This window comes from Podarcis erhardii (genome assembly GCF_964252035.2).
Source record: "Podarcis erhardii genome assembly, chromosome: 13".
Lineage (NCBI taxonomy): Eukaryota > Metazoa > Chordata > Lepidosauria > Squamata > Lacertidae > Podarcis > Podarcis erhardii.
Genome location: NC_138502.1, coordinates 11,727,959 through 11,754,881, shown reverse-complemented (window position 1 = coordinate 11,754,881; position 26,923 = coordinate 11,727,959). Strand labels below are relative to the sequence as shown.

At 43.2% G+C, this 26,923-nt stretch overlaps 2 protein-coding genes and 1 long non-coding RNA gene across 8 annotated transcripts; 1 reads left to right on the top strand and 2 right to left on the bottom strand.

Moving 5' to 3' along the window:
• Positions 1-476: 476 nt before the first annotated feature.
• On the bottom strand, positions 477-7,118 carry LOC309327254 (uncharacterized protein). The gene is made up of 2 exons (XM_081836402.1): positions 6,963-7,118; positions 477-1,936 (listed from the first exon to the last, which is right to left on the bottom strand). Exon 2 carries the CDS (start codon positions 1,923-1,925, stop codon positions 894-896), a length of 1,032 nt encoding a protein of 343 aa, XP_081692528.1. The 5' UTR covers positions 1,926-1,936; positions 6,963-7,118; the 3' UTR covers positions 477-893.
• A 4,244-nt stretch (positions 7,119-11,362) lies between these two features.
• Positions 11,363-26,846, bottom strand: LOC309326505 (uncharacterized protein). The gene is made up of 3 exons (XM_081835315.1): positions 26,814-26,846; positions 14,406-14,493; positions 11,363-12,825 (listed from the first exon to the last, which is right to left on the bottom strand). The coding sequence occupies exon 3, from the start codon at positions 12,812-12,814 to the stop codon at positions 11,783-11,785; it is 1,032 nt and encodes a 343-aa protein (XP_081691441.1). The 5' UTR covers positions 12,815-12,825; positions 14,406-14,493; positions 26,814-26,846; the 3' UTR covers positions 11,363-11,782.
• On the top strand, positions 18,307-23,627 carry LOC309326529. 6 transcript variants are annotated; one of them, XR_014150310.1, is made up of 6 exons: positions 18,307-19,212; positions 20,118-20,205; positions 21,142-21,291; positions 21,560-21,701; positions 22,722-22,787; positions 23,444-23,627. It is a non-coding gene; the product is annotated as an uncharacterized lncRNA (long non-coding RNA). The 6 variants fall into 6 exon arrangements; XR_014150311.1 differs by having other exon boundaries at positions 18,307-19,620; XR_014150312.1 differs by having other exon boundaries at positions 18,308-19,257.
• Positions 26,847-26,923: the final 77 nt, after the last annotated feature.

Sequence of the window (26,923 nt, the reverse complement as noted above, 5' to 3'; positions counted from 1 at the left end):
GCTTTTAGCTATAAGGGCACATTCACCCTTAGGAAGCTCCCTAGGACCAGAATGCCATTGGTGAGTGACCCAAAGTGGCTGTGGTCACCTCACACTCTCATGCCTGTGAACACAGGACACATGCATAAATCTCTCTGACCACCTGAACACTGTGTCTGATCTTTAGATTGGTTTTGCTGCTGCCGAATTAGTGGGATTGTGGGTTTGGTTGGGAAGTGGAAATAAAAATGTGCTTGTGGTGCTGGATCAGGCCCCTGGACCCTTCTCTGAACTAAGCCAACCCTCAGAATTGGAGACAGCTAAAAACTATGATGTAAAAAAGTGAAGGTTTCTGATGGCACACCAGCATGAAATTGTACATAGAGCTCCCCACTTCCTCAATACACTCTGGAAAAAGGAAGAAGGTATTTCTGTCTTCTGGGAAATATATGTTGAAAATCATTTTGTACACAAGTGTGAAAAGCGCACAGAACACATTTTTAATCCATTAATTATTCATTTTATTTGATTTGTAGAACAGTGGGACAGATTCCAGAGTTCAGCAGGTACAAATTAAGATGAAGGCACAAATTTGGCAAAGGGATTCATAGGCACCAGGAAATAGTAGCTTATCTGAAAGGCATTCAGCTTGGATCACCTGCATCATGAACAAACTAGGATATGCTTTTCTAACTGTAGCCTAGCAGGATGTGTATGTCCATATGAGAGTATATAATATGTCTAGTAATCATTAATCTCACTTCGTGTTTAGCTCATGCATGTCTATATACTACTCAGCTAACTCCCCCTGATGAGAGCTCTACATTGTCTAAATATTAGCCCATAGTAATCAATTAAATGTTATAATAGAGAGGAAGCCTTTGAAGGTGCCTTTTGGCCTAACACTTTTCTTTTCACTTATTGGAAGGTGGCAAAGGAATATCTGTAGGTGGAGTAGAATCACTTGAAAATTTCATATCACGGCAGAACAAAACCGTTTCCTTGCCCAAACCCAGCTGGTATTGCCATATGTACATCTTCTCATTGGGCTGCAGGGTCAAATTAATAGCTTCTTCGATTTCAGTGGCTTCATTCCAGTCTTCCTGCTCTGTGTTGACACTCTTCCCACCATACTCAGCAGTGAGAGAGAACTGGTACTTGGCAATGGCCTCAGTGAGTGCGCCTGACTGATATGAGGCAGTCATGGAAACCTTCCAATTGTGCTCCACACTGCTCATCTTCTGCTTGTTGTATCCCACTTTCTTAGTGATCTTCTTATTCCATACAATGGGAGTGTTGGAGTCATTGGAGATGGTCTTGATAGCTTCCCACTTACCATAAGCTGGGCCTCGGCTTATAGCCATTCCTCCAGGCAGTATGTTCACAACATCTCTATGGAAGGAGTATGTAACAGCATCCAAATTTTCATGGAAGTTGGTGCATCTATAGTACTGGACCCCCCATTCATCATGGGGTTTTACAAAGTAATAGTAATCCTTGATGCCCCAGTAATAGAGACCATCCTTGCAAGCTGGGTGAAGTGTGTATTCAACTGCATCTGTATCTTCATGCATATTACTGACCCGACGGTAAACACCTCTTTTCTGGAAAATGATATAGAAGGATCCAAAGGCTGAGAGGTAATGGTCCCCTCCGCGGCAGTTGGGATGGAGGCTGTATACTACAGAACCTAAGTCTCCATTCATGTTGCTGACACGGCGATAGTTGTCTCCTTTGATGATGTAGAATAGGTCATCCTCATGGGCTAAGTAGTGATCTCCACCCTGGCAGGAACTGTGCAGGCTAAACACTTCAAGGTCTTTGCCCTCATGGAAATTGGTGGACCTCATGTAGCAGCCCAGGTCTGAGCGGACAATGTAGTAATATTCATCTACCCCACAGAAATCAACCCCTGGGGCTTTGTTCTTAGGGACTATCTCTGGCATGGTGCTTGATTCTAGGAAAAGAAAGCAATGTATTCAGTAAGATCAGAAGATTTCACAAATTGATCATTTATTTACTCTTTGCAATTACTTTATTATTAATGTATATTATTTTTGATAATGAAAGAATTAACAGAATTTGCTGACCTTTTAGTAAACAGTCTCAGTGCTTTAACACAATATACCTGCCAGTGCCAAATATGAAATTGTGAGGTGCTTTGAAAGACGAACCAAACATCTTCTGCTTGTCAAGACATATTTCTCTATCTATTTCTCTCTCCATTTGATAGGAGACCCACCCACCCCTTCCAAGGAATATAAATTGTATTTGACAGGCTGATAAGTTTTAAACACAGTTTGCCTTGTGATTTTAGGGAATGGCCGTTTGGGAAATGAAAGATCCAGGTTTTGCAGAAAATCCATGCTTGTTTGAAGGCTCATTGTGGCTAAAACACCGACATCCATCACTGCTGTGCTTGCTCACAAAGAAGAAGCTCTTTGCACCTCTCCCTTGTTCAGAACATATTAAAGAGTGGGCATTCAATACTGAAGCCCATTAAATGGAGAGGCTGAGCCAGTGGATTTCAAGGGGATATTTACCGAGACCTTTTGTGGGCACCATACGAGGGCACCCAGGCACTCATGAGTGCCATGCTGGTAACTGCTGTTCGAATTAATTCCTATCTCAGCTGTGATGGGAAGAGACTGCCTAACAGCTCAGAATATATTGGAAAGAGGAGCAAAATTCAGATCTGAAGCTGCTTCTCTCATTGTGTGCATAAACTGACACCACCCTTTCTCCCATACAGCACTGGAAGGGGCAGATAAACTTACTTGCCTACCCTCAACCTCAGTAGTTAATGCTCTACAGCAATAATAATAATAATAATAATAATAATAATAATAATAATTTTTTATTTATACCCCGCCCTCCCCAGCCAAGGCCGGGCTCAGAGCGGCTTACAAGCAATAATAAAAACAAGATGAATGGTTACAACTTAAAAACAAAAATAAAATACATTAAAATAATGGAACATTAAAATATTAAAATGTAGCCTCACCGCAGGAGGAGAAGGAAAAGAAAGGGGGGAAAAAGAGAGAGAGAGGGAGGGAATCAAATTGGCTCCAAGCCAAAGGCCAGGCGGAACAACTCTGTCTTACAGGCCCTGCGGAAAGAAATCAGATCCTGCAGGGCCCTGGTCTCATGAGGCAGAGCGTTCCACCAGGCCGGAGCCAGTGTTGAAAAGGCCCTGGCTCTGGTTGAAGCCAATCTAACTTCCTTAGGGCCTGGGACCACTAGGGTGTTGTTATTTATGGACCTTGAGGCTCTCCGTGGGGCATACCAGGAGAGGCGGTCCCGTAGGTACGAGGGTCCTAGGCCGTGAAGGGCTTTAAAGGTCAAAAGCAGCAACTTAAATCTGACCCTGTACTCCACCGGGAGCCAGTGCAGCTTGAAAAGCACTGGGTGAATATGCTCCCATGGCAGAGACCCCGTGAAGAGCCTCGCTGCAGCATTCTGTACCCGCTGGAGTTTCTGGGACAGCTTCAAGGGCAGCCCCGCATAGAGCGAATTACACTAGTCAAGCCTGGAGATGACCGTCGCATGGATCACTGTGGCCAGGTCGGGGCGGGAAAGGTAAGGGACCAATTGCTTGATGCGGCGAAGGTGGAAAAATGTCGCCTTGGCTGTTGCTGTAACTTGCGCCTCCATGGAAAGGGAGGCATCAAGGATTACACCCAAACTCTTAACGGAAGGCAATGGCACTAATTGGGCCCCCGCAAGAGAAGGGAGTTGGTCCCTCATCCCCATGCCATCCCGACCTAGCCATAGGACCTCTGTCTTCGAAGGATTTAGTTTCAGTCGAGTCAGTGTGGCCATCCATCAGCAGATAGAGCTGAGTGTCATCAGCATATTGGTGACAGCCCAGCCCAAAGCTCCGGATAATCTGGGCAAGGGGGCGCATAAAGATGTTAAGAAGCATCGGGGAGAGAATTGCGCCCTGCGGCACTCCACACACCAAGGAGTGGCGCAACGACATTTCCCTCCCTAGTGCCACCCTCTGTCCCCGACCAGAGATAAAAGAGCACAACCAGTTACGGGCTATGCCCTGTATCCCCACGTCTGCAAGGCGGTGGTCCAGAAGATCATGATCGACCATGTCAAAGGCTGCTGACAAATCTAAAAGGATCAGCAGTCCTGACCCGCCTCGATCCAGTTGTCTACGGAGATCATCTGTTAGGGCAACCAGAGCCGTCTCCGTCCCAAAACCAGGACGGAAACCAGACTGAAATGGATCTAATGCCGATGTTTCCTCCAGAAACCTACCAAGCTGTTCAGCAACTGCTCTCTCAATTACCTTACCCAGGTATGGAAGATTTGAAACTGGGCGGTAATTGGATAGGTCTAAGGGATCTAATGAAGTTTTTTTTAAGAGTGGACATACCACTGCTTCCTTCAATTCCCCTGGGAATGTCCCCGTGTCAAGGGACAAATTGATAATTTCAACCAGGGGGGTCCGCACAACATCTGGACACTCCCTAATCAGCCAAGACGGGCACGGATCAAGGAGGCAGGTGGTGGGCCTACCAACTTGGAGGAATCTATCCACATCAGTACGGAGTATCCGATCGAAATGGTCCAACACTGGACCTGAAGTCAGTCGAGGGGCCTCCAGTTCAGCCACTGTATCTAAATTGGCAGGGAGGTCACGGCGGAGCAACAGGACTTTCTCCGCAAAAAAACTCGCGAATGCCTCACAGCTGTGGGTCAAATTTGTGCTTAAATTTGGTTGTCCTCCTAAGGACGTTATTGACCTAATTATTTTAAAAAGTTGTGCCGGGTGAGAGCTAGCGGATGCAATGGAAGCTGCAAAGTAAGATTTCTTAGCAGCTTTCATAGCAAATAGTATTATAGTGCCAGACTGTTGAGGTTCAGAGCTAGTACAGGATGGAAGGACACATCTATGGGGGCTGTGGGGTAAGAGAAGAGATTCCCCAATTCTTTATTCCCCCTCGTATTTTCTTGTGGCGTCTGATTTGTTCCTTCAAACACCAACGTGTCCAGGAGGTGCAGATTGTTAAGACTAGATGAGCATCCTGCTTGGGATTGCCATGCTGTTAGATCTGCACCCCCTCCATGCAGACTGAAGGTTTAAATATGTGTATAAATCATATTTCTTAAAGCTACAACAGTCTCTACCATGTCTTTAATTTTCCAAAGGAGCACTGGGTGAGTCCCTGGAACACCTTGGGATCTTGCTACAGCTCGGCAGAGAAAAGTGTTTTTGAATATGCATGAATGTCATTTTTAAATTCAAACTCAGCTGCTAGAATACGTGGTTTGTTTTAGTACAATGGTTGTTATATTATTAAAAGGAACTTCATTTAACTTGTACTGTTATTGCTTAAATAAGAACCTTAGAGTGAGGTATAGATCCTGTGTTCTTGGGTCTCTTCCTCACTCTGCACAAGAAGGGCTGGTAGTCTGATCAGCCACTAAACTCCACCATTTGGGTGTTTTTGATTCAGGAATATAAAAATAGGGGCATAACAGAAGTTTATAAGATTATGCGTGACACTAAAGAAGTGGCTATTCCTCTCTCCCTCTTCTGGGGCCATAACTCTAGAGCTCAAGAGGTCCTATTAAAATAGCCTGACAGCAGAGTCAGTGATAGGCAAAAGAACATACATTTCCACACAATGCAAAACTCCCTTATGAAATAAATTATCACAAAGCATTGAGATAGCCATTGTCTCCTGGTGATTATATGCAGCCCTACTCATTGCTATTCAGAAACACTCAGTTTGTATAGGATTGTATTCTGAAAGAGATCTGGAGGTCGGGATGGATGTTCCTAATATAAGATAAACTTGATAAGCTATTTACAAAAGAAATGTTCCAGGGAGCTCTAGCTTCTCTGTTGCTGAATCCTTCCCCTACCCAGAGGTCCCTTGCAGTCCCATCTGCGTTCTCAAAGACACCCATGGGCCCCTTCCAAACCCAAGATGTTGCATATGAGTTCAGAATCTGGTAGGAATGGGGATTCTGCCTCTGGATCACATCATGATCTCATCCTGCAAGGTGTTTCATGACATTTAGAGGAGACTGAGTTCTGGTTGCTGGAGGGACCAGAGATACCAATCCCTAAAGCCTTGGGGAAGCCAGTGGTGAAGGAAGGAGAACAGGCACCAAGGGCAGGGGGCGGGGCAAACAGCCTGCTGGCGCATGCTGGCGCATGCTACGTACCATGTGTGCACTGTTACATACCATGCATGCGTTCGCATCGTATGTATGGCGGTGGGATCCTCTGCTCGCAGCTGCAGAGTCATCAGAGGGAACCTTCGCTTGCGGCTGCAGCAGTGGTGGAGGGTTACGGTATGCCGTATGGCGCTTGAGCGGCGCCGTGCATGCGCCACTGGTCGGTTTGCCAGTGGCAGCGCCCGAGTGCTGTACGGACGGCGGAGAAGGGTGCTGCCACGAACAGAGGATCGTCCGCATGTGTCAGTGGCAGCACGATGGCGGTGCGCGCCTGGGAGTGGCAGGGTGAGCCCCCCGTAGGGTGCCTTCTTGTCACGCCTCCTCAGAGATGGCACCCGGGGAGGGGGCTCGCCCCCTTCCTCCATCACTGCAGAAGGCGCCATGTCACTTCAATATCACACAGGGAATATCATTAGCTCCCAATAATTATAAAGAAGTAGTTAGACTACAGCTCCACAAAGAAGCACCTCCCCTGGGATTTTGCCTCAGTTGTGCAGAGAGAGATTCTGTTTGAATATGCATTAATGTTATTTTTAGATTCAAGGTCTGTTGCTGTAATACATGATCTGTTTTAGTAGTCTGATTGTTGGATTATTAAAAGAAACTTCATTTAACTTGTATTGTTATTGCTGAAATATACACCTTAGAGTTTATGATTATATCCTTTATAATTATAAAGAGGTAATTAGACTGCAGGTCCACAAAAAAGTACTCCCTCCCTTATGCCCCAAATTCTAAAGTAGTTTCTCTCCTCTGCTGCCCAGTAAATCTCCAAGACTTACCGGTATTCGTGGTATTCACACAGAAAGTTTTGTAGTAGGTGGCAGCTGCTTCTCTTGGTGAAGAATGAAGGAAATGTGTGAACACTTGCTGTTTAAATAGGATAGAAGAGGCTACGGATTAAGGAGAAACTACACACTGCTCCACCTACATTGGAACCAAATACACGATTTATTGATTTTTTCCGGACAATGTACAGAAATAACAACCACAATAAAACCCTCCCACTCCCCTGAGTGTAGAGTTTGCCAGGAACAAAAATATTGCATCAGCAGAACTTGGAATATATACAATTTTCTAGTGTTGTTGAAAATGAATCATTCCATAATATTGCCCCTTCTCCAGCTGTCATCTCTGGTACATGTGCCAGACTGTTATGTATCTCAAACAACTTTTGGACACACAGAAAGATTGTATAAGCAATTCTTATATAAGCCTCTATGTAAATCACTCCACAGTCCCTAGAGTCCAAATAAGCGCTCCGTGGGTGCTATTTGAGGCCCCTGGCGTGCAGCAAACCCCGATCCTCACTGGGATTTGCAGGATGTGGCCCACCTTCCCGGTGCCGTGGAGCGTTGGGGGTTCCGCCAAACCCCCTGATCAAACACACCTATCCGCAGCGCTGTTGGGGGTGGGGCCAGGTGAGCAGACCGCAGGTGAGCAGGCTTCACTCTGCTCCACTCCACGGGTTGGAATATGGGGCGGAGCCTGCTCTGAGTGTGCAGTTGGCTCTGGAGCTCCACCCACCTGACCCTCTTTGTGATCACCAGCTTTATTAAAGGTTAACCTTTTCAGGTTTGCAGGCGTTGCTACGGTCCTATGATGGTTGCTGTTAAAGGACCGGAAAGGAATTCCCCCCGCATGGCAGGTTTCATCTTCCCCATATCAATTCTCACAACATTAGTGGTTTTAGACCTTAGGCAGAATCCTTTAGTCTATCTTTCCCATAGGGGAGCGCGAAATGGTGACTCTTCCCTCCTTGCAACAGCGTTTTCAGGGTTCCCCATTAAAGGAGGTTTGTGAAGGGAGTGACTGGCACAGTGAACGCCCCAAAGGTGCGCGGGGGGGGGGGCTTGCTGTGTAAACATGCATTTTGCAGTGCCCCCTCTGATCTGATGAACCCCGCTGTGCCTCAGTTCCCCCGGCTGCAGGGCTGAGAGGGATAGATGCCCAATGCCTAAGCCAAGGTATCCTACATCTGAAATTGATAATAAAAGTTGTGGCCATTTGAAATCCCAGTAGACATCGTGATGTGTGAGTCCTTGGTCTCGTTTTGTCACCAAGAGGGGAGGAGGTCTTTGCCAGGGCCTACAAAGATTCCCTTTGCTGTAGTAGTTTGCCTGGAGTTTCCACAGAAATCTTCCCCTTAAGTAAATCAAACATCCCTTCCACAGTTCCCAGTCCACATTCAGTCTTCCTAGGGCTCTTGTAGGATTATGGTCACTGTTAAGTTGTGGGTGAACATATCAGACGACACAGCGATTCTTCAAACAGCTCTTCTTTATTCAGAGGCCAGAACAGAAATGAACTGAAGGGCTCAGTCAGCCTGCTTATATAGAGCTCCAGTACAACGTTACTGTAGCAACTTTCTAAAAGTATCCAATCACTGAACGTCACTTTCGATCCTTCATTTGCATAAAAACTATCCAAACACTGAACGTCACCTTTGATCCTTCATTTTCATAACTATCTACAGTATTCCCCTGCTGGCCCAGGATGAGAACTTCAGTACATAACAGTCGCAGTCTCCAAACTCATACCCACAAGTCCCAAAAGAGTTTCTGTGGCCACTTCAAAACAGAAGCTCAGGATTCCTGCTGCTTCCCCTTGGTGGTCCACCCTACTCCATCTCTTGTCGCATATTCCAAATCCAAATCTTGCCACCGGGCTTTAGCTGGGGGCACTTTATGAACAATTCCTTGACCCACACCCACCCCACCTTGGTGGCCAGAACCCTCCCCCTTTGCCTTCTGATGGGGCTAAATAAAGGCAAGCAACTTCCCTATCGCCTAAACCCATGGACTCTGAGTGACCTTGGTTGATGGGATCTGCTTGGCCCTCAACCTCATTTTAAGATTTGAAGACAGGGCGGATGCTGCCAAAGCTTTACGAAACATGATTTATTCACATATTTGCAGAGGAATTTAGTTGGAGGGAATGCATTTAACAAGCCCCTAACAAGCTCCAATAGGGGCTTGTTTTCTACATGAGTTCAGCAGTGGAATCCAAGGCAACTCTCACAAAATAACTTCAGCCAGCCAGCACAAATTGTGGTGCCTCCTCCCCTGCTGCTACTTGAGGTCTTCTGCCAAAGCCCCCCCCCTCAAAACTCTTCTTGCAGCATCACACCTAGTGACCCCAGCAACCTTCCAAATCCCCTGTCTCTGTCACAGCTCAGGGCAGCGGGGGAAGTACAGTTCTCTTGCCTTCCCAAGGGCCCTGAATAGCCCTGTATTGCATCTTAATGGTTCAAGCTAGGCCAGGTCATTTTCCATAGGCTAATTCCTCTGCTGCTTGTATTCATCCTGTCCTATCCCAATAAGTCAAAATCCTACCATTTTTAATATCTAGAGCTTAGGGGAGTCCATGGCCAGCCCAGTGTGTGTGCTTAAGTGTGCATGAGTAATTCAGAATGTAATTATATAATTCAAACTCAGTTGCTGAAATACATGGTCTGTTTTAGTATGCACATTGTTGTATTCATAAAAGGAAACTTAAAGTCCCAGAATTGCAGAGTTGGAACTTCATTTATCTTGTATTGTTTTTGTTGAAATAAAAACCTTAGAGTGAGGAATAGTTCCTGTGTTCTAGGGTCTCTTCCCACCACACTCTAGCTGTTTTATTTCAGAGGGCCTCTGCTTCCTGAATGCTTCTCAGAAGTTTAAAATGGCCACTGCTGGTGGTTGTTTTTCTTTTCTGAGAGAGAGATTTAAAATTCTTGAGCTTTTAAATTTTGGAACTTTAAGTGATGTTTTAAATTCTGTATATGGTACATTTTATTGTTAAAGACAACCTGAGACCTATGATGTGGAAAGTAGGATATAATTTCTTAAAATAAATGAAATAAAAACGAATAGATAAAAATCGCATTGATTCAAAGAATCAGAAGCCAGGAGAAAGATGTATGTGCCTGGCATTCAAAAGCAAATGACATCATTAGCGGGCAAGCCTAATGAGGGAGAGCTCTACACAACCAGGGGCTACCACTGGCAAGGCCACTTCTTGCTGCCCCCCCCTCGGCACAGAGAACGGCTTCCAGTGATCACTGCAGAGTTCAGGTAGGTTGATATGGGAAGGGGAGGTCCTTGAGGTACTGAGAGTCTGAACCACGTAAGTCGAAACCAGCATTTGAATTGGGGCTAGTATTTGAATTTTGAGTTGCTTCGCAAGACGGATTTCCCTATGGGCTTGCTTCGCAAGACGAAAACGTCTTGCAATTTTGTTTCCTTTGTCTTGCAAGTTTTTTTCCTTTTTCTTAAAACCGTGCATTCACTTCGAGGAGCAACTCATAGCACGCAGTGTGGTAGCCTTTTTTGAGGTTTTTGAAGACTTTGGTGATTTTTGAAGCTTTTCCAAAGTCCGTGCTTCGCAAGACGAAAAAATCGCAAGACGAAAAAACTCGCGGAACGAATTAATTTCATCTTGTGAGGCACCACTGTATCTGTGTCTTCTGGAAAATATATGTTGAAAATCATTTTGTACACAAGTGTGAAAAGCACACAGAACACATTTTTCATATGGGAAGGAGAGGTCCTTGAGGTACTGAGAGTCTGAACCACGTAAGACGAAACCAGCATTTGAATTGGGGCTAGTAATCAATTGGCAACCAGAGTAAAGAGAATGTTCCTTCCTAGCACCTCTAGGACAGGGAGGGGGCGGGGTTAAAAGAGCTATTGCTTTTTAGCTATAAAGGCACATTCACCCCTAGGAAGCTCTCCAGGACCAGCATGCCATTGGTGAGTGACCCAAAGTGGCTGTGGTCACCTCACACTCTCATGCCTGTGAACACAGGACACATGCATAAATATATCTGACCACCTGAACACTGTGTCTGAACTTTAGATTGGTTTTGCTGCTGCCGAATTAGTGGGATTGTGGGTTTGGTTGGGAAGTGGAAATAAAAATGTGCTTGTGGTGCTGGATCAGGCCCCTGGACCCTTCTCTGAACTAAGCCAACCCTCAAAATTGGAGACAGCTAAAAACTATGATGTAAAAAAGTGAAGGTTTCTGATGGCACACCAGCATGAAATTGTACATAGAGCTCCCCACTTCCTCAATACCCTTTGGAAAGAGCTTCTGCAAAAGGAAGAAGGTACAGTGCGAGGCACCACTGTATTTGTGTCTTCTGGAAAATATATGTTGAAAATCATTTTGTACACAAGTGTGAAAAGCGCACAGAACACATTTTTAAACCATTAATTATTCATTTTATTTGATTTGTAGAACAGTGGGACAGATTCCAGAGTTCAGCAGGTACAAATTAAGATGAAGGCACAAATTTGACAAAGTGATTCATAGGCACCAGGGAAATAGTAGCTTATCTAAAAGGCATTCAGCTTGGGTCCACTGCATCGTGCACAAACTAGGATATGCTTTCCTAACTGTAGCCCAGCAGGATTTGTTTGTCCATATGAGAGTATATAATATGTCTAGTAATCATGAATCTCACTTCGTGTTTAGCTTATGCATGTCTATATGCTACTCAGCTAATTCCCCCTTATGAGAGCTCAAGATTGTCTAAATATTAGCCCATAGTAATCAATTGAACGTTATAATAGAGAGGAAGCCTTTGAAGGTGCCTTTTGACTTAACACTTTTCTTTTCACTTATTGGAAGGTGGCAAAGGAATCTCTGTAGGTGGAGTAGAATCATTCGTAAAATTCATATCACGGCAGAACAAGACCGTTTCCTTGCCCAAACCCAGCTGATATTGCCATATGTACATCTTCTCTTTGGGCTGCAGGGTCAAATTAATAGCTTCTTCGATCTCAGTGGCTTCATTCCAGTCTTCCTGCTCTGTGTTGACACTCTTCCCACCATACTCAGCAGTGAGAGAGAACTGGTACTTGGCAATGGCCTCAGTGAGTGCGCCTGACTGATATGAGGCAGTCATGGAAATCTTCCAGTTGTGCTCCACACTGCTCATCTTCTGCTTGTTGTATCCCACTTTCTTAGTGATCTTCTTATTCCATACAATGGGAGTGCTGGAGTCATTGGAGATGGTCTTGATAGCTTCCCACTTACCATAAGCTGGGCCTTGGGTAATAGCCATTCCTCCAGGGAGTATGTTCACAACATCCCTATGGAAGGAGTATGTAACAGCATCCACATTTTCGTGGAAGTCGGTGCATCTATAGTACTGGACTCCCCATTCATCATGGGGTTTTACAAAGTAATAGTAATCCTTGATGCCCCAGTAATAGAGACCATCCTTGCAAGTTGGGTGAAGTGTGTATTCAACTGCACCTGTATCTTCATGCATATTACTGACCCGACGGTAAACACCTCTTTTCTGGAAAATGATATAGAAGGATCCAAAGGCTGAGAGGTAATGGTCCCCTCCACGGCAGTTGGGATGGAGGCTGTATACTATAGCATCCAAGTCTTGATTCATGTTGCTGACACGGCGATAGTTGTCTCCTTTGATGATGTAGAATAGGTCATCCTCATGGGCTAAGTAGTGATCTCCTCCCATGCAGGAACTGTGCAGGCTAAACACTTCAAGGTCTTTGCCCTCATTGAAATTGGTGGACCTCATGTAGCAGCCCATGTCTGAGCGGACAATGTAGTAATATTCATCTACCCCACAGAAATCAACCCCTGGGGCTTTGTTCTTAGGGACTATCTCTGGCATGGTGCTTGATTCTAGGAAAAGAATGCAATGTATTCAGTAAGATTTCACAAATTGATCATTCATTTACTCTTTGTAATTACTTTATTATTAATGTATATTATTTTTAATAATGAAAGATTTAACAGAATTTGCTGACCTCTTGGGAAGCAGTCTCAGTGCTTTAACACAATATACCTGCCAGTGCCAAATATGATGCCAAAGGTAAATGATTACTAATTAATTGTGAGGTGCTTTGAAAGACGAACCAAACATCTTCTGCTTGTCAAGACATATTTCTCTATCTATTTCTCTCTCCATTTGATAGGAGACCCACCCACCCCTTCCAAGGCTGAGCCAGTTGATTTTGAGGGGATATTTAACTGAGACCTTTTGTGGGCACCATCCGAGGGCACCCAGGCACTCATGAGTGCCATGCTGGTAAGTGCTGTTCTAATTAATTCCTATCTCAGCTGTGATGGGAAGAGACTGCCTAACAGCTCAGAATATCTTGGAAAGAGGAGTAAATTCTCATTGTGTGCATAACTGACACCATCTTTTCACCCATACAGCACTGGAAGGGGCAGATAAACTCACCTGCCTACCCTCAACCTCAGTACAGGAACTGCAGCAATAGTATTATAGTACCAGATTGTTGAGGTTCAGAGCTAGGAGAGGATGGAAGTACACATCTATGGGGGATGTGGGGGAAGAGAAGGGATTTCCCAATTCTTTATTGATTCAGGAATCTCTTCCTCACCCTACACAAGAAGAGTTGGTAGTCTGATCAGCCACTAAACCCCACCATTTGGGTGTTTTTGATTCAGGAATATAAAAATAGGGGCATAACAGAAGTTTATAAGATTATGCATGACACTAAAGAAGTGGCTATTCCTCTCTCCCTCTTCTGCTGCCATAACTCTAGAGCTCAAGAGGTCCTATTAAAATAACCTGACAGCAGAGTCAGTGATAGGCAAAGGAACATACATTTCCACACAATGCAAAACTCCCTTATGAAATAAATTTTCACAAAGCATTGAGATAGCCATTGTCTCCTGGTGACTCATGAAGCCCTACTCATTGCTATTCAGAAACACTCAGTGGAGAACACTCTTGTCACACTTCCTCAGAGATGGCACCCGGGGGGGCTGCCCCCCTTCCTCCGCCACTGGGGAAGGCTCCATGTCATTGAAGTGACATTGAAGTGAAGTGATATGGATCACACAGGGAATATCATTGGCACTCAATAATTATAAAAAAGTAGTTAAACTACAGGTCCACAAAGAAGCACCACCTGGAACACCCTGGGATTTTGCTTCAGCTGTGCAGAGAAAGATTCTGCTTGAATATGCATTAATGTCATTTTTAGATTCAAGGTTTTTTTGCTAGAATACATGGTTTGTTTTAGTATACTGGTTGTTGGATTATTAAAAGGAACTTCATTTAACTTGTACTATTATTGCTGAAATAAAAACCTTAGAGTTTATTATTATATCCTTTATAATTATAAAGAGGTAGTTAGAGTGCAGGTCCACAAAAAAGTACTCTCTCCCTTATGCCCCAAATTCTAAAGTAGTTTCTCTCCGCTCCTGCCCAGTATCCCTCCAAGACTTACCGGTATTCGTGGTATTCACACAGAAAGTTTTGTAGTAGGTGGCAACTGCTTCTCTTGGTGGAGAATGAAGGAAATGTGTGAACAGTTGCTGTTTATATAGGATAGAAGAGGCTATGGGTTAATGAGAAACTATACACCGCTCCACCTACATTGGAACTATAAGACACATTTATTGATTCTTTTCAGATGATAAACGAAGATAACAGTCACAAGAAAACCCTTCCACTCCCCTTCTCAGAGTGCAGAGTCTTCCAGGAACAAAAATATAGCATTAGTGGAACTTAGAATATATACCATTTTCTAGGGTTGTGGTCAAACAAATGAATCGTTCCATGATATTCCATGTGATGCTGGTGGACAGAAAGCATGTTCAGTGGATTGTGCATATTCAATAAAATCAAACCATTTCATAAGAAAATAAGATTCCTCCCCCCTCGGTACGATATTCTTGTTGTACTGCAGTTAGTTTTTCCATAAGGGTTGAATTCCAGGTCTGTAAAATCCATGCATAAAAGAGATCTGAATTAAGTCCTCTGCTCCCAAACCTTTGGCTAATTAAACAATCTGTAGCCTTTTAAAATGGGGTGGGTATTGTTTTGTTTGTTGGTATGTCATGTTTGTTTTTTGTTTTTTATAAAATGAACTGTCCTGTGATCTTAGGATGAAGGGTGATAAAGAATTTTAATAAATAATAATAATACTTGACCGCATTATTACACATGTATGCTGTGGCCATATTTGGAATACAGTGGTACCTCGGGTTACAGACGCTTCAGGTTACAGACGCTTCAGGTTACAGAGTCTGCTAACCCAGAAATAGTACCTTGGGTTAAGAACTTTGCTTCAGGATGAAAACAGTAGTGGTGTGGCGGCAGAGGGAAGCCCCATTAGTGGGAAGTGGTGCTTTAGGTTAAGAACAGTTTCAGGTTAAGAACAGACCTACAGAACAAATTAAGTTCTTACCCCAAGGTACCACTGTACTCAACCCCTCATCTCACACAGAGGATATTGGGGGGCATAATAATGTAATCTTCCCATTAATTGTATTAAGTTTGAATGGATGCATGTACCAATGCTGTAGAACTTTCAACGAATTTTATTAGGTTCAAACTGATGTTGAACAAAAAGGAGGACTTTTTGCAAGGGACAACTGAAATGCAATTTGATTCTGATGATTTGTAAGAGACCTGGGAGGCCATGGGGAAATGGATATGAAATAATCTGATACGGGTATGGATAAAGCTACTGCGAGTGTTGCCCTGGGCAAGATAAAGCAACTAACAAATTCACTTATTTTGCATTTTCTGTTGCTTGTCCCTGAGAGATTTACTGGATGAACAATTTAATTGTTTTACGGTGGTCATCATGTAAACCTCATAGCCTTATATTGCCACCTTATTGTTTGGGGGCTTCCAGGCAGCATCTAGCTGACCATTGTGGACACAACTATAAATTGACCTTTGGTCTGGATCCAGCAAGGCTCTTTTTATGTCAACACCCAGAAGGTCAAATTCGAAAATGCTTGCTTAAAGTTGGTTTGTCATAAAATCAGTAAGGAGTTGCTGTAAGAACAATACAAACATTTGGGGTTTGCGAAAGTATTGCTATTTAGATATTGGCCAACATGACTTACCTAATCTAATCTCGAGAGGGATTTCCATGGCCAGACCAGTGTGTTTGCTTCAGTGTGCATGAGTAATTAAGAATGTAATTTTAAAATTCAAACTTATTAAAAAAGAACCATAGAATCATAGAGTTGGAACTTTATTTATCTTGTATTGTTATTGTTGAAATGAAAACCTTAGACTAAGGCATAGATCCTTGGGTCTCTCTGTCTCTCTCTCATTCTCTGTCTTGCTCTGTGCAGGACACAAAGCTGAGTTGGGGGCTTCCCAGTAAACTCAATGGGGGAGCAAGATCTCTTCAAGTGTTAATGTTTTATGTTCCCCCATCCTATGCTAAGGTTGTATATACAGTACAGCACAGTGTTCAGTACCCCTCAGTCCAAGGAAACTGAATCCTGGGTAAGCTCAGGAATCACAGGAGTCTCTCCCCACTTTGGGATTGGGATGTGCAGAACATAGTTTTAATCTAAGCTTCCATTGTCCAGGAAGATCCCCAACTCTGTTTTCTCCCCACAACACCTCTGTAAGTTAGGTTTGAGTGAGGCGCAAAGGAAAACCTGAACAGGCCCTGAAACATGATGACCACCACAAACATCACAAACACATGGCACCACTGTTAAAAGATCTCCACTGACCTTGCATCAGCTACGGGCTTGGTTCAAAGTTCTGGTACTTGTGTGCAAATCCCTGAATACTTTACGTCCAGGATACCTCAGACATAGCCTGAGGTATCCCTGAGATCACTGGGGGAGCATGATTAGTGCTTCTCTATGGACCACAAGCATGTCTTGTGTCAACAAGGAGATGTGTCTTCAGTGGAACTTCCTGCCACAAGAAGTTAGGCACACACTCTCCTTACTGAGTTCAAGAGATCTGTTCAAAACTGTTCTTTTCAGGAGGCCTTTGGATCCTGAATGCATCTCAGACGGTTAAACTGGTCAAAGCCAGTGGTTAATATTCTTTTCAGAGAGAGAGAGATTTTATATTCTTTAGACTTTACATTTTGGAAGTTTAAGCGATGTTTTAAGTTGTGTATATTGTACATTTGATTATTACAGGCCACTTGAGACCTATGATGTAGAAAGTGGGATATAATTTATTTTTTTTTAAAAAGCAATAGATAGAAATTGCACTGATTCAAAGAATCAGAAGCCAGGAGAAAAATGTATGTGCCTGGCATTCAAAAGCTAATAACATCAGTGGCGGGCAAGCCTATTGAGGAAGAGCATGACACAACCAGGGGCTACTACTAGAAAGGGCTCTTCTCTTGTTGCCACTCTCGGCACCTCCTTTGGAGGGGGCACACAGAGAAGGGCTTCAAGGTGTGGCAGACCCCAAGGGCCCCCAAAATATGCTTTATATTTAACCAATAACCTCCTCTCCCACACCACCTCTAAAAGGGTATCGGATGTCAACCTGCCAAAGGCCTGGTTTAAGAGGAACACTATTGCCTGACTCCTAAGGCTGTATAATGAAGGCACCAGCTGAACATCCCTGGGGAGAGCATTCCACAAATGGGGAGCCACTACAGAAAAGGCCCATTCCCATCTGCCACCCTCCAGAGCATTCGTGGACATGTTGAGCCTTTTTTTTTATTTTTATTTTTAAGAGATGGAATGAATTGTTGAGCTTCAATTTGTTGGCTCTCATTTAGTTCATTAGTTAGGAAAGGCAAGGCTCAGCACATCCATTGCCTCACCTGCAGATATAGAACTGTGATAATGATGATGTATTTCGCATCTTCTGTTGCTTGACCCTGGCTTAAATTGGTCATCCAGTTAACCTTGTAGCCTTATCATATCAGTTATTGCCACTATGTTGTTTTGGGGGCTTCCAGGCAGCATCTAGCTGACCATTGTGGACACAACTATAAATTGGCCTTTGTCTGTCTGGATCCAGCAGGGCTGGATCTTTTTATGTCAACACCCAGAAGGTCAAATTCAAAAATGCTTGCTTAAAGTTGGTTTGTCATAAAATCATTAAGGAGTTGCTGTAAGAACAATACAAACATTTGGGGTTTGCGAAAGTATTGCTATTTAGTATTGCTATTTATTGACCATCATGACTTATCTAATCTAATCTCAAGAGATTGTTGATTTGTGTGGTCTGAAAAGCTTCTACATGTGGTAACTAGTCCTTGAATGCATCAGAATGCTTTATTTTGAAATGTGCACAAACACTAGAACTGGAACAACATTTTTGTCTTAGACACCAAGAAGAAGCAACACCACACATAAGACTGACACATAGAACTCATAGTTTGCGTTAGTCCATGCCTAGGCCCTTGCTTCATAAGAAAACAATAATTAAATGAATTCATTTGAAACAACATTTATAAGTAAGTCAATTTTCCAGAGCAGTATGGAGTTGCTGTAAGAACATTACAACCACTTGGGGTATTGCTATTTAGATATTTGAGAATATGACTTATCTAATCTAATCTTGAGACATTATGAATTGTGTGGTTTGAAAAGTTTCTGGATGTGGCAACCAGTCCTTGACTGCATCAGGATGCTATATTTTGAAATGCGCACAAACACCAGAACTAGAACAACATTTTGTCTTAGATCTCTGCCCCTTCTTTCCTTGTCCTAAAAAAACCACCCCAACCCAGACTGAAACTCTGAATAAAATAATTTCAAATACTATCTAGCAGGCTCTTATATTATGATCTATGCTGTGTTAAGCTGTTTAGAATTAAGGCAGGGTGGAAATTTAACAATAAATACAAATAAAACTGCTTTCTATTATGCACTAAGAATATCATGAAAAGTGCTGTTAAGATTTATTTCTTTTGTCTTTCTGGGAAACTACCGCAGGAACCCACATAGGTATGATTGCAGCTGTGTACAAAAAAAAAGCAGATTCCAGCCACTAGTTTAACGGTTAACCCTTAGAGTGCTGATGGAAAGTAATCATTCTTTACAATCTGTATCCTTCTTCTTGGGTTGAATGATGCAGCAAAGCCAAGGAAAGGCCTTATTAGCGCCACCTACTTGCAACAGTAAGATCACGACTCGTTCACAGTCTTTCACCCAAATTGTATTCTTGCGTTAGTGTTACAAAAGCACCCAGTCTCTCGAGAGATGATTGGCTTGCCTTCTCAGCCAATGCCAGGCGGGCTGCCAGTATTTCCTGGCCCGCCTACCTTCTTCCTCTGCCTTGCGGTTCTTTGGCGCTGGGTAAGCATTTGTCGTTTGTGCTATCGAATCCATTCTTAATCGCGGGTTAGTTCTTGCCATCCGTTCTTGTAATGCCTTTGGAAAGAGTCGCGGTGCGGGTGGGGGTTGGGCTGCTGGATTTTTGTTTCCAGATCGTTTGCACCCCACTCTAGCATTAGTGCTCGTGAGTATGCTCTTCACTGCTTTCAGTGGGGCTTGCTTCCAAAGCAGCATGGTACTGTCCGATTGCTGCACCATTGAAAGCGCTGTCGGTGCCTAGTGTTTCCCCGTGAAAAAGATCCCAGTGGAAATCAAGGCTCGCTCTTCTGTTCCCTTCCGCAGAGAGCACGTGTTCGTTTTCTTAATTGCGTCGGTGTGATATGAAATGAAATGAAATGCGGGCTACATGTTGAAGACGAAGCTTTTAGGGTTTGGTCCGGGGGTGGAAACTGGGCACGCTCGCTCCGAAGTAGTTTTCTTCTGGCCCATTGAGTTGGTAACGAGGAGGGGGGAAAACTTCACGGTGGGTCTTTTCAGGGGGGCAAGATATCTAGCAAAGTTTACTACACTAGGAAGCTTAATGCCATGTTTGGGTCCTATTGATGGGTGGTGTGAAACTGGTTTTAGTACAAAAGTAGGATAAAAATAGGTGTGGGTTTGCTTAGGCCTGTTGTGTAGATGCTTCATTATAAACAATTCCCCAGAAATAGCAAAAAGAAGCCCAAAGGTTCTTAAGGCCTGGTAGGAGAAAAGGCAGTTAAAACTCTGGCCTTAAAAAAGCAGTATTTCTTAAGCCTTTCTGTAGTCTTGTGTTCTTCCTCCACTTTACATTAATGACTTAATTGGAGCCAAACCTCTCCAAATGAGAGTTGAGGCTTGCTTGTGTGCTCCCTTAATGCTCTCCCCATCTCTCTTGCTTTCTACAGCCTGCGGAAAAATGGACGGCTCCTACCTGAAGCATCTGCGTCATCAAAGCAGTGCTTCTGGAATGCACTCTCTTGTCCACGCATTTGGGTAAGCCTTTTGTGAAGGGGAGTTCTTGTGCCTCTGGTTTTGCACTGTGAAAGTATGTGTTTAATGCATTTATATATCACTGCATTTTCCAAGGAGCTTATATGCTGTTCTCCCTGCCCCACTTTATCCTCGCAGCAACCCTATGAGGTTAGGTTGAGAGAGAGAGTAACCTTCATGGCAGAGTGGAGATTTGAACCCTTGCAACTCCATGGTTTGGTAGGACGTATGTAGTCCTAGGGATCTTTTATGCAAGTGTATTCTGTAAATATTATTTATTAAATTTGCATATCACCCTTCATTCTTAGATCTCAGGGCGTTCGCAACATAAAAATACAAGCTAAAAACACAAAATGCATACATAATAAGAACAAAGAAAAATCAGCAACTATATTCAGAGGCAGCCCTGCATATAAATAAGAAGGGCAAATTGAACTTGCTTGTAGTACACATTTGTTTCCAGCATTTGCTGTGTACAAATGCCTGCGCATATAATAACAATGTGGTGAAAGGCTGAGAGGCACATAAAGATGATGTGGATTACTTTCATTTAAAAGTACAGAATGGTAAAATGGAGAGGTTGGTTCAAGGGTGTTTTTTTGTATTTTGAATAGAAGTTTATGATAAAAAAATTGAATGTGTTAGTCTCATACCTAAAAGGGGGGGAAAAGGAATAAACCCATTAGTTATGATGCTAAAAACCTCTAGCCTCATTAGACTTGGCCTGATTGTTAATAGCACATGTTTCTGCTGGAGAAGGATAGTTATTAATTTGCCCATGCTCTGCCTAACATCTTCCAGTTTTCTGCTTCTCAGTATAGTCATTGAATTGTGTGCACATATTGCTAAGAAGAGGACAATATGATGATACATTGCCCATATCTGCAACTTCTGGGCTGACAAAAGTTATGTTCAGTTCATAATGGTTTTCTTTCATAGAGCATGGGTTTCGAGAAGCAGCAAATATTTCTTCAGAAGAATTCTTTGAAGGGAACCGTTGTAGTCAGAGATGGGCTGAACAAATTCAGGAAATTCCTAGGATTTCTGGAAGTCATGGAGTTTGGTCCATTTGGTGATAATGAGAAAAAGGTATGATCTTGGTTTCTCTTGAAGTAAGAATTTGAGGTATCTTGGCTGCTAAGTAGGAAATGGCAAGAGACTTGGGGAGCCTGTTATGATGAACTGCATGTTCTGTCCGTGTTTCACCTGATTAACCCTGATTATGCACATGCTCTGAGCGGATCTCTCCTTGGCACAAGTGATATTTCTATTAAAATGTTGATGAGTGTATGTCTGCTTAAGGATATTGTTGCCAGACACATGCAAACAGTAATAACAACTAGTGGTTGTATTTCAGAGAGCATGTGTTTGGAGGAAAATGAACACCAAATACGTCTCCTGAAGAGTTGCATAGAGTGAACAGCTGTAATACAAAATGGACTGAACAAACACTGAAAATACTAGGATTTCTGGAAGTCGGAATTGATACTGAGAAAAAGGTATGACCTTGGTTTCTCTTGAAGAAAGAAATTGAGGTATCTTGTTTGCTAAGTAGGAGACGGCAAGAGACTTGGGGAGCCTGTTATGATGAACTGCATGTTCTGTCCGTGTTTCACCTGATTAACCCTGATTATGCACATGCTCTGAGCAGATCTCTCCTTGGCACAAGCGATATTTCCATAAAAATGCTGATGAGTGTATGTTTTCTTTTTGTTAAGGCTTGATGTTGTTTAGATAACAGAAACAGTATAGTAACCTATTGCAACAATACCTGAATGACTTGTTTATCTTATAAAATATATGCCATTCTTGTTTTTATAGGGTCAACTAAATATATTTATCTAGGCATATATGTGATGAACTCAAGAGTTACTTCCCCCAAAGTGTTAGGCATACTTCTCTAAAAATGGTTAAGATGGTGATTTATTTGGACCAATTAGATTAAATCTGATTGCAAGCTTTTAGTTGCTGATTTCTTTCTCAAACTGGAAGTTGTACCAGGTCATGGTCCTTAGCTCTTCGTACTAACCCAAAACTTATTAATTTTCTGCTGAACAGAAGCAAGAACACCAAGGCACGGGATGTAAGGAAAAAAGCATTTAAGTTTTGACTGGTGTTTGGTTCGTAGTGACTTATTTTCCTGCAGGGAGGAGGGGATCCTCACCTCATATGGGTTTTCCCTCCCACTCCACCAGACAAGAATGTGCAAAACTGAGTTCTTCCTATCTTGTGATAGGTTTCCTGTGTAGGTCAAGTGACAATGGTCTTCTCTCACCCTCTTATGAAGAGAGGTTGGGGGGTTTGCTTGATATTTGCACTGCTATAGACGGGGGGGGGGGACACACCCAGTCAATAGAAATTAGACAGTGGAATAAAATTTAAATTGCTTTTATGGAGACATGGTACTTTAACCCACTCCACGGTAACCAAATTTTCTACAGTAGAGAGGGGAGCAAGAACCAGTCAGATCTAAAGAAGGATGCTTGCTAACTAAAGATCTGCCACTCTTTCTTTTATAGGGCAGATGATTCTAAAGAGATGAGACAGCAACAGTGCACATTCCCCATCCTGATCCACTGCAAAATGTAAGGACTGAAGCTTTCTCTCGCCACTTAGCAGAAGACATTTGCATCCAAACCACTGATTCCTGTCTTGTAAGAAGTTGCTGTTTATATAGTAGAATTTATCTTTCATAATATGAAATCTAATGGGCAGGATTCAAACAAACTAGGCAGTGTCAGTGTCTCTAAAGCACCTTTGGCCTTCCAGATGTTTTCAGACTCCAGCCTGCATGACCAGCTGCTAGGGACTATGGGAGTTACAGTCCAGCATCCTCAGGAGGGCAACAGGTTCTTTAAAAGGAGTGGATCATCAAAATAATAGTGGAAGGTTGAAGTATAAATAGGGGTGGGTGGAGTAGGGGTTGGTAATTGTGCTCAAAAGTAAATGCATGATGACTGTTCCTCTTGCTGTCGCAAGCCGTAGACAGTGAGATTTTGTGTCATCAAATATTAAAGCTGGCCTTTCTTCACTCAATGTGCCTTTGGATGGGTTGGCTGTCTGTTGGCACTATTGAATTTTGCGGGGCCAGACATTTTGAGAAACGCAAACATGAAGCTTTAAAACATGAGCCAGCAAGCCAAAAGGAGTGTTTTTTAATGGAATAACTGAGCTGTGATTGCCTAGCTTTTTCACAGGAAGCTTGAATTACATTTCTAAATGTTTAAATCATTTTCCACAGGTTTGTTGAACATAGGCATTAAAGTGAGAACAGTATTTCCCTGTTTCACCATGGAAAAAAGTGGTACAGAAGATGGATGAATTTGCTGTAACATGTGCAAACAAGATAGTGGCTCCTTACTCTCTTGATGTGTGTACTCTCTATATGTGTGTGACCACCAACAATAAAAAAATTGTCCTAATAATTAAGTTGTAGCTCATTATTGTCCACATTTACTAAGTGGAGTACAGTGGTGCCCCGCAAGACGAATGCCTCGCAAGACGGAAAACCCGCTAGACGAAAGGGTTTTCCGTTTTGGAGGCGCTTCGCAAAACAAATTTCCTATGGGCTTGCTTCGCAAGACGAAAATGTCTTGCGAGTTCCTGCGGGGTTTTTTTCCCCTTCCCCCCCCCCTTTTTCTAAGCCGCTTATCTGCTTATCCGCTAAACCGATAACCCGCTAAAAGCGGCTAATCCGTCAATGGGCTTGCTTCGCAAGACGAAAAAACCGCTAGACGAAGAGAGTCACGGAACGGATTCTTTTCGTCTTGCGAGGCACCACTGTATATGTTGAATACCTTTTGAAATTGTGTACAATTCATATTAAGAAATGGTCGAGTTTCAGTTTTTCACAAATTTATTGCTAGAGTATAATTACATCAATATGGTTATGGAAAACAGAGTGCCATATATCTGAAGATGGGTGAGCAAGTGTACATGGAAAATAGCTCCCTCCAGCACATGTTGTATCTTACTCTGAGAAAAAGCTGTTTTCCAAAACCAACATTTGGAGATAAAAACTCCCATCTTGATACCATAAACCTGCTTTGTATACCCTCACCCCAAATACCATAATTTTTGCACCATAACACTCTTTTCCTCCTAGAAAGTAAAGGGAAATGTCTGTGTGTTATGGAGGGAATGCCTACGGGTGGCCGGCGGGATCTGCTGCAGTCGTGAGCAGAGGATCCATGGTTCCCCTTCCTTCCCTCCGTGGAAAGCGGGAGAGGAGAGGAGCCGCTTACATGAGTGTAAGCGGCTCCTGTCCAGTTGGTTCCTTTAAAGCAAGCAGGCTCTCTGTCTGTCTCTCCTCCCCACTCAGCTCGCTACATAGCAGAAAAGTTTTTCAGCTCGCTAAGCCAGGGATGAGCGGGGGAGGAGGGAGAAAAGCAGAGCCTGCTTGCTTTAAAGGAGCAAAGTGGGAGAGGAGAGGAGCCTTCTCCCCTTATACCCCTCTGCTTCATTATTAGCAGCATCCTTCTCCACCCACCCCACGCGTGCTCCTTGTCCCTTGAGTGCTTTTCCTTCCCTCCCCACTTAAAACGTGGTTACAAAGCACGGATCCACATGGATCCTCAGGATTTTTGCATTGGGCTACTCCGAACTCTCTGTCAGATCCCATGTCTGTGGCCACAGCATGAACCACAAAAATCATACATCCACTTTCATTTAGAATATTTTTTTTCTTGTTTTCCTCCTCTAAAAACTACGTGCGTGTTATGGTTGGGTGCGTGTTATAGAGCGAAAAATACGGTACATAGTTGTGAACAGAGTGCTTTATTTTTTACAAATTCACAAGTCATTGCAACTTTGAAAACAAAAGGACTGTTCCAGAGTTAGTTGTACTCAGCCAGATCCATTGAAATTATTAGACCTTAATCAGTTATGTTCCATAATCTCTGGGTTTTCTCTTGAATATAACTTAGTGTAAGGTAAGGTAAAGGGACCCCTGACAATTAGGCCCAGTTGTGGCCGACTGGGGTTGCGGCGCTCATCTCGCTTTATTGGCCGAGGGAGCCGGCGTACAGCTTCCGGGTCATGTGGCCAGCATGACTAAGCCGCTTCTGGCAAACCAGAGCAGCGCACGGATGGAAACACTGTTTACCTTCCTGCCAGAGCGGTACCTATTTATCTATTTGCACTTTGACGTGCTTTCAAACTGCTAGGTAGGCAGGAGCAGGGACTGAGCAACAGGAGCTCACCCAGTCGCAGGGATTCGAACCGCCAACCTGATCGGCAAGCCCTAGGCTCAATGGTTTAACCCACAGCGCTTAACTTGGTGTAGCCAATGACAAAGTTTTTCATTTTAAGTTGACACTTTAATTTTAGAGCGTTGTCAAAGCATGTGACATCTTTTATAGTTGTGACATCTTGGCAATATTCATATTAACAAAGTCTATTAGAGACACAACATATCAAGTGGCTAGTTAAAATAGTCTACCCTTTAGTTGAGATGCAAACCTTGAAAGCCATGAGAGGGGAGAGGACGGCTATACAGGTTTGTAGCAGGATAGGATAGGATTCGTCTAAGTGGAGTCAGGTTAAATTTTAAGTGTGCTGCTGGAATAATGTTCCTGAGAGAACCAAGGAAACAAGTTGGAATTGCAACACACAGGGTATTAGTTTACCTAGTGTTATTGGGTTGGTGAAAATACGAACATGGCTTGTGCTCAGTGAGCTGAAATGGAGTGTAATTTTTCAGTTTTATTTGGATGGGAGCAATGCCACCTGCATATCTAAAATAAGCCTTTTAAAAATTGAAAGGGGCCATGATTTGTTAAAAGTCCAAACCACAAATATTCCACCGTGAAGAGTTGGTCAGTTTTTATAAGTTTTCAGCCATTTGGTACTGCAATTAGGAGGCTTCATGCATACTGAAACAGACACAAGAATCCAGTCTTCTGAATATTACCAGACTTGGACTAAAGCTATAGCAAAAGGGTGCATAGCTTTGCCTGGAATAAAAGCATCAAAATTAGGCTGTGTATATACATGATACCTTTACGGCCCATAACACTTTTTTTGTGACTGGCAAATGGTGGTTTTCAGTACAGTACTAGAACTGGGAGGTGCAAAGAGATGTTATGGATACAGAGTTCACTTTGAAAAGGGCTGATGTGGGGACAGGAAACTTCAAACTTATTTGTTGGCTGTGGCTTCTGTTGTGTTACATAAAAATACATACTAGGCTCGGGAACAATTCTGATGGACATTGAAAACTTGCACTGGTGATTTGTTTTTGTCTGACTGTAATGAAGTTATTTTACTGTCCATTCAATACAATGGTTTTTGCACTTGAAGTTGCTTTAAATGGATTAAGTACTGCATGGGTGCTAGAGAGGCAATGACTTAAAACACTCTCCACTGCCTAGTTATTCTTAGTACTGTATATAAAGCAGAAATGGAGCAACCACACTAAGCTGGAATTCATAGGGCTGGGGAGCGTGCGTGAGGGCTGTGTGTGTTTTTGGTTGTTTGCAGAACTCCGGCTCGCAACTTTTATAATTCACTGAATGGCACGTGAGGGGCATTTTAACGCATTTTAATTTTTGTGACGGGGACGTGGAGAGGTCCAGCTTAAAAACAAAAAACACAACAGTTCCGTGCTTAACTCGCTTTTCTTTCCGCCAGCGATATGCCCCTGGCGCTTCGCATTCCTATCCACTTTCCCCCCCTCCCCCGCCCCTCGCCTTCTTTAGCGCCTCAGGGGAAGCGTTGGCAA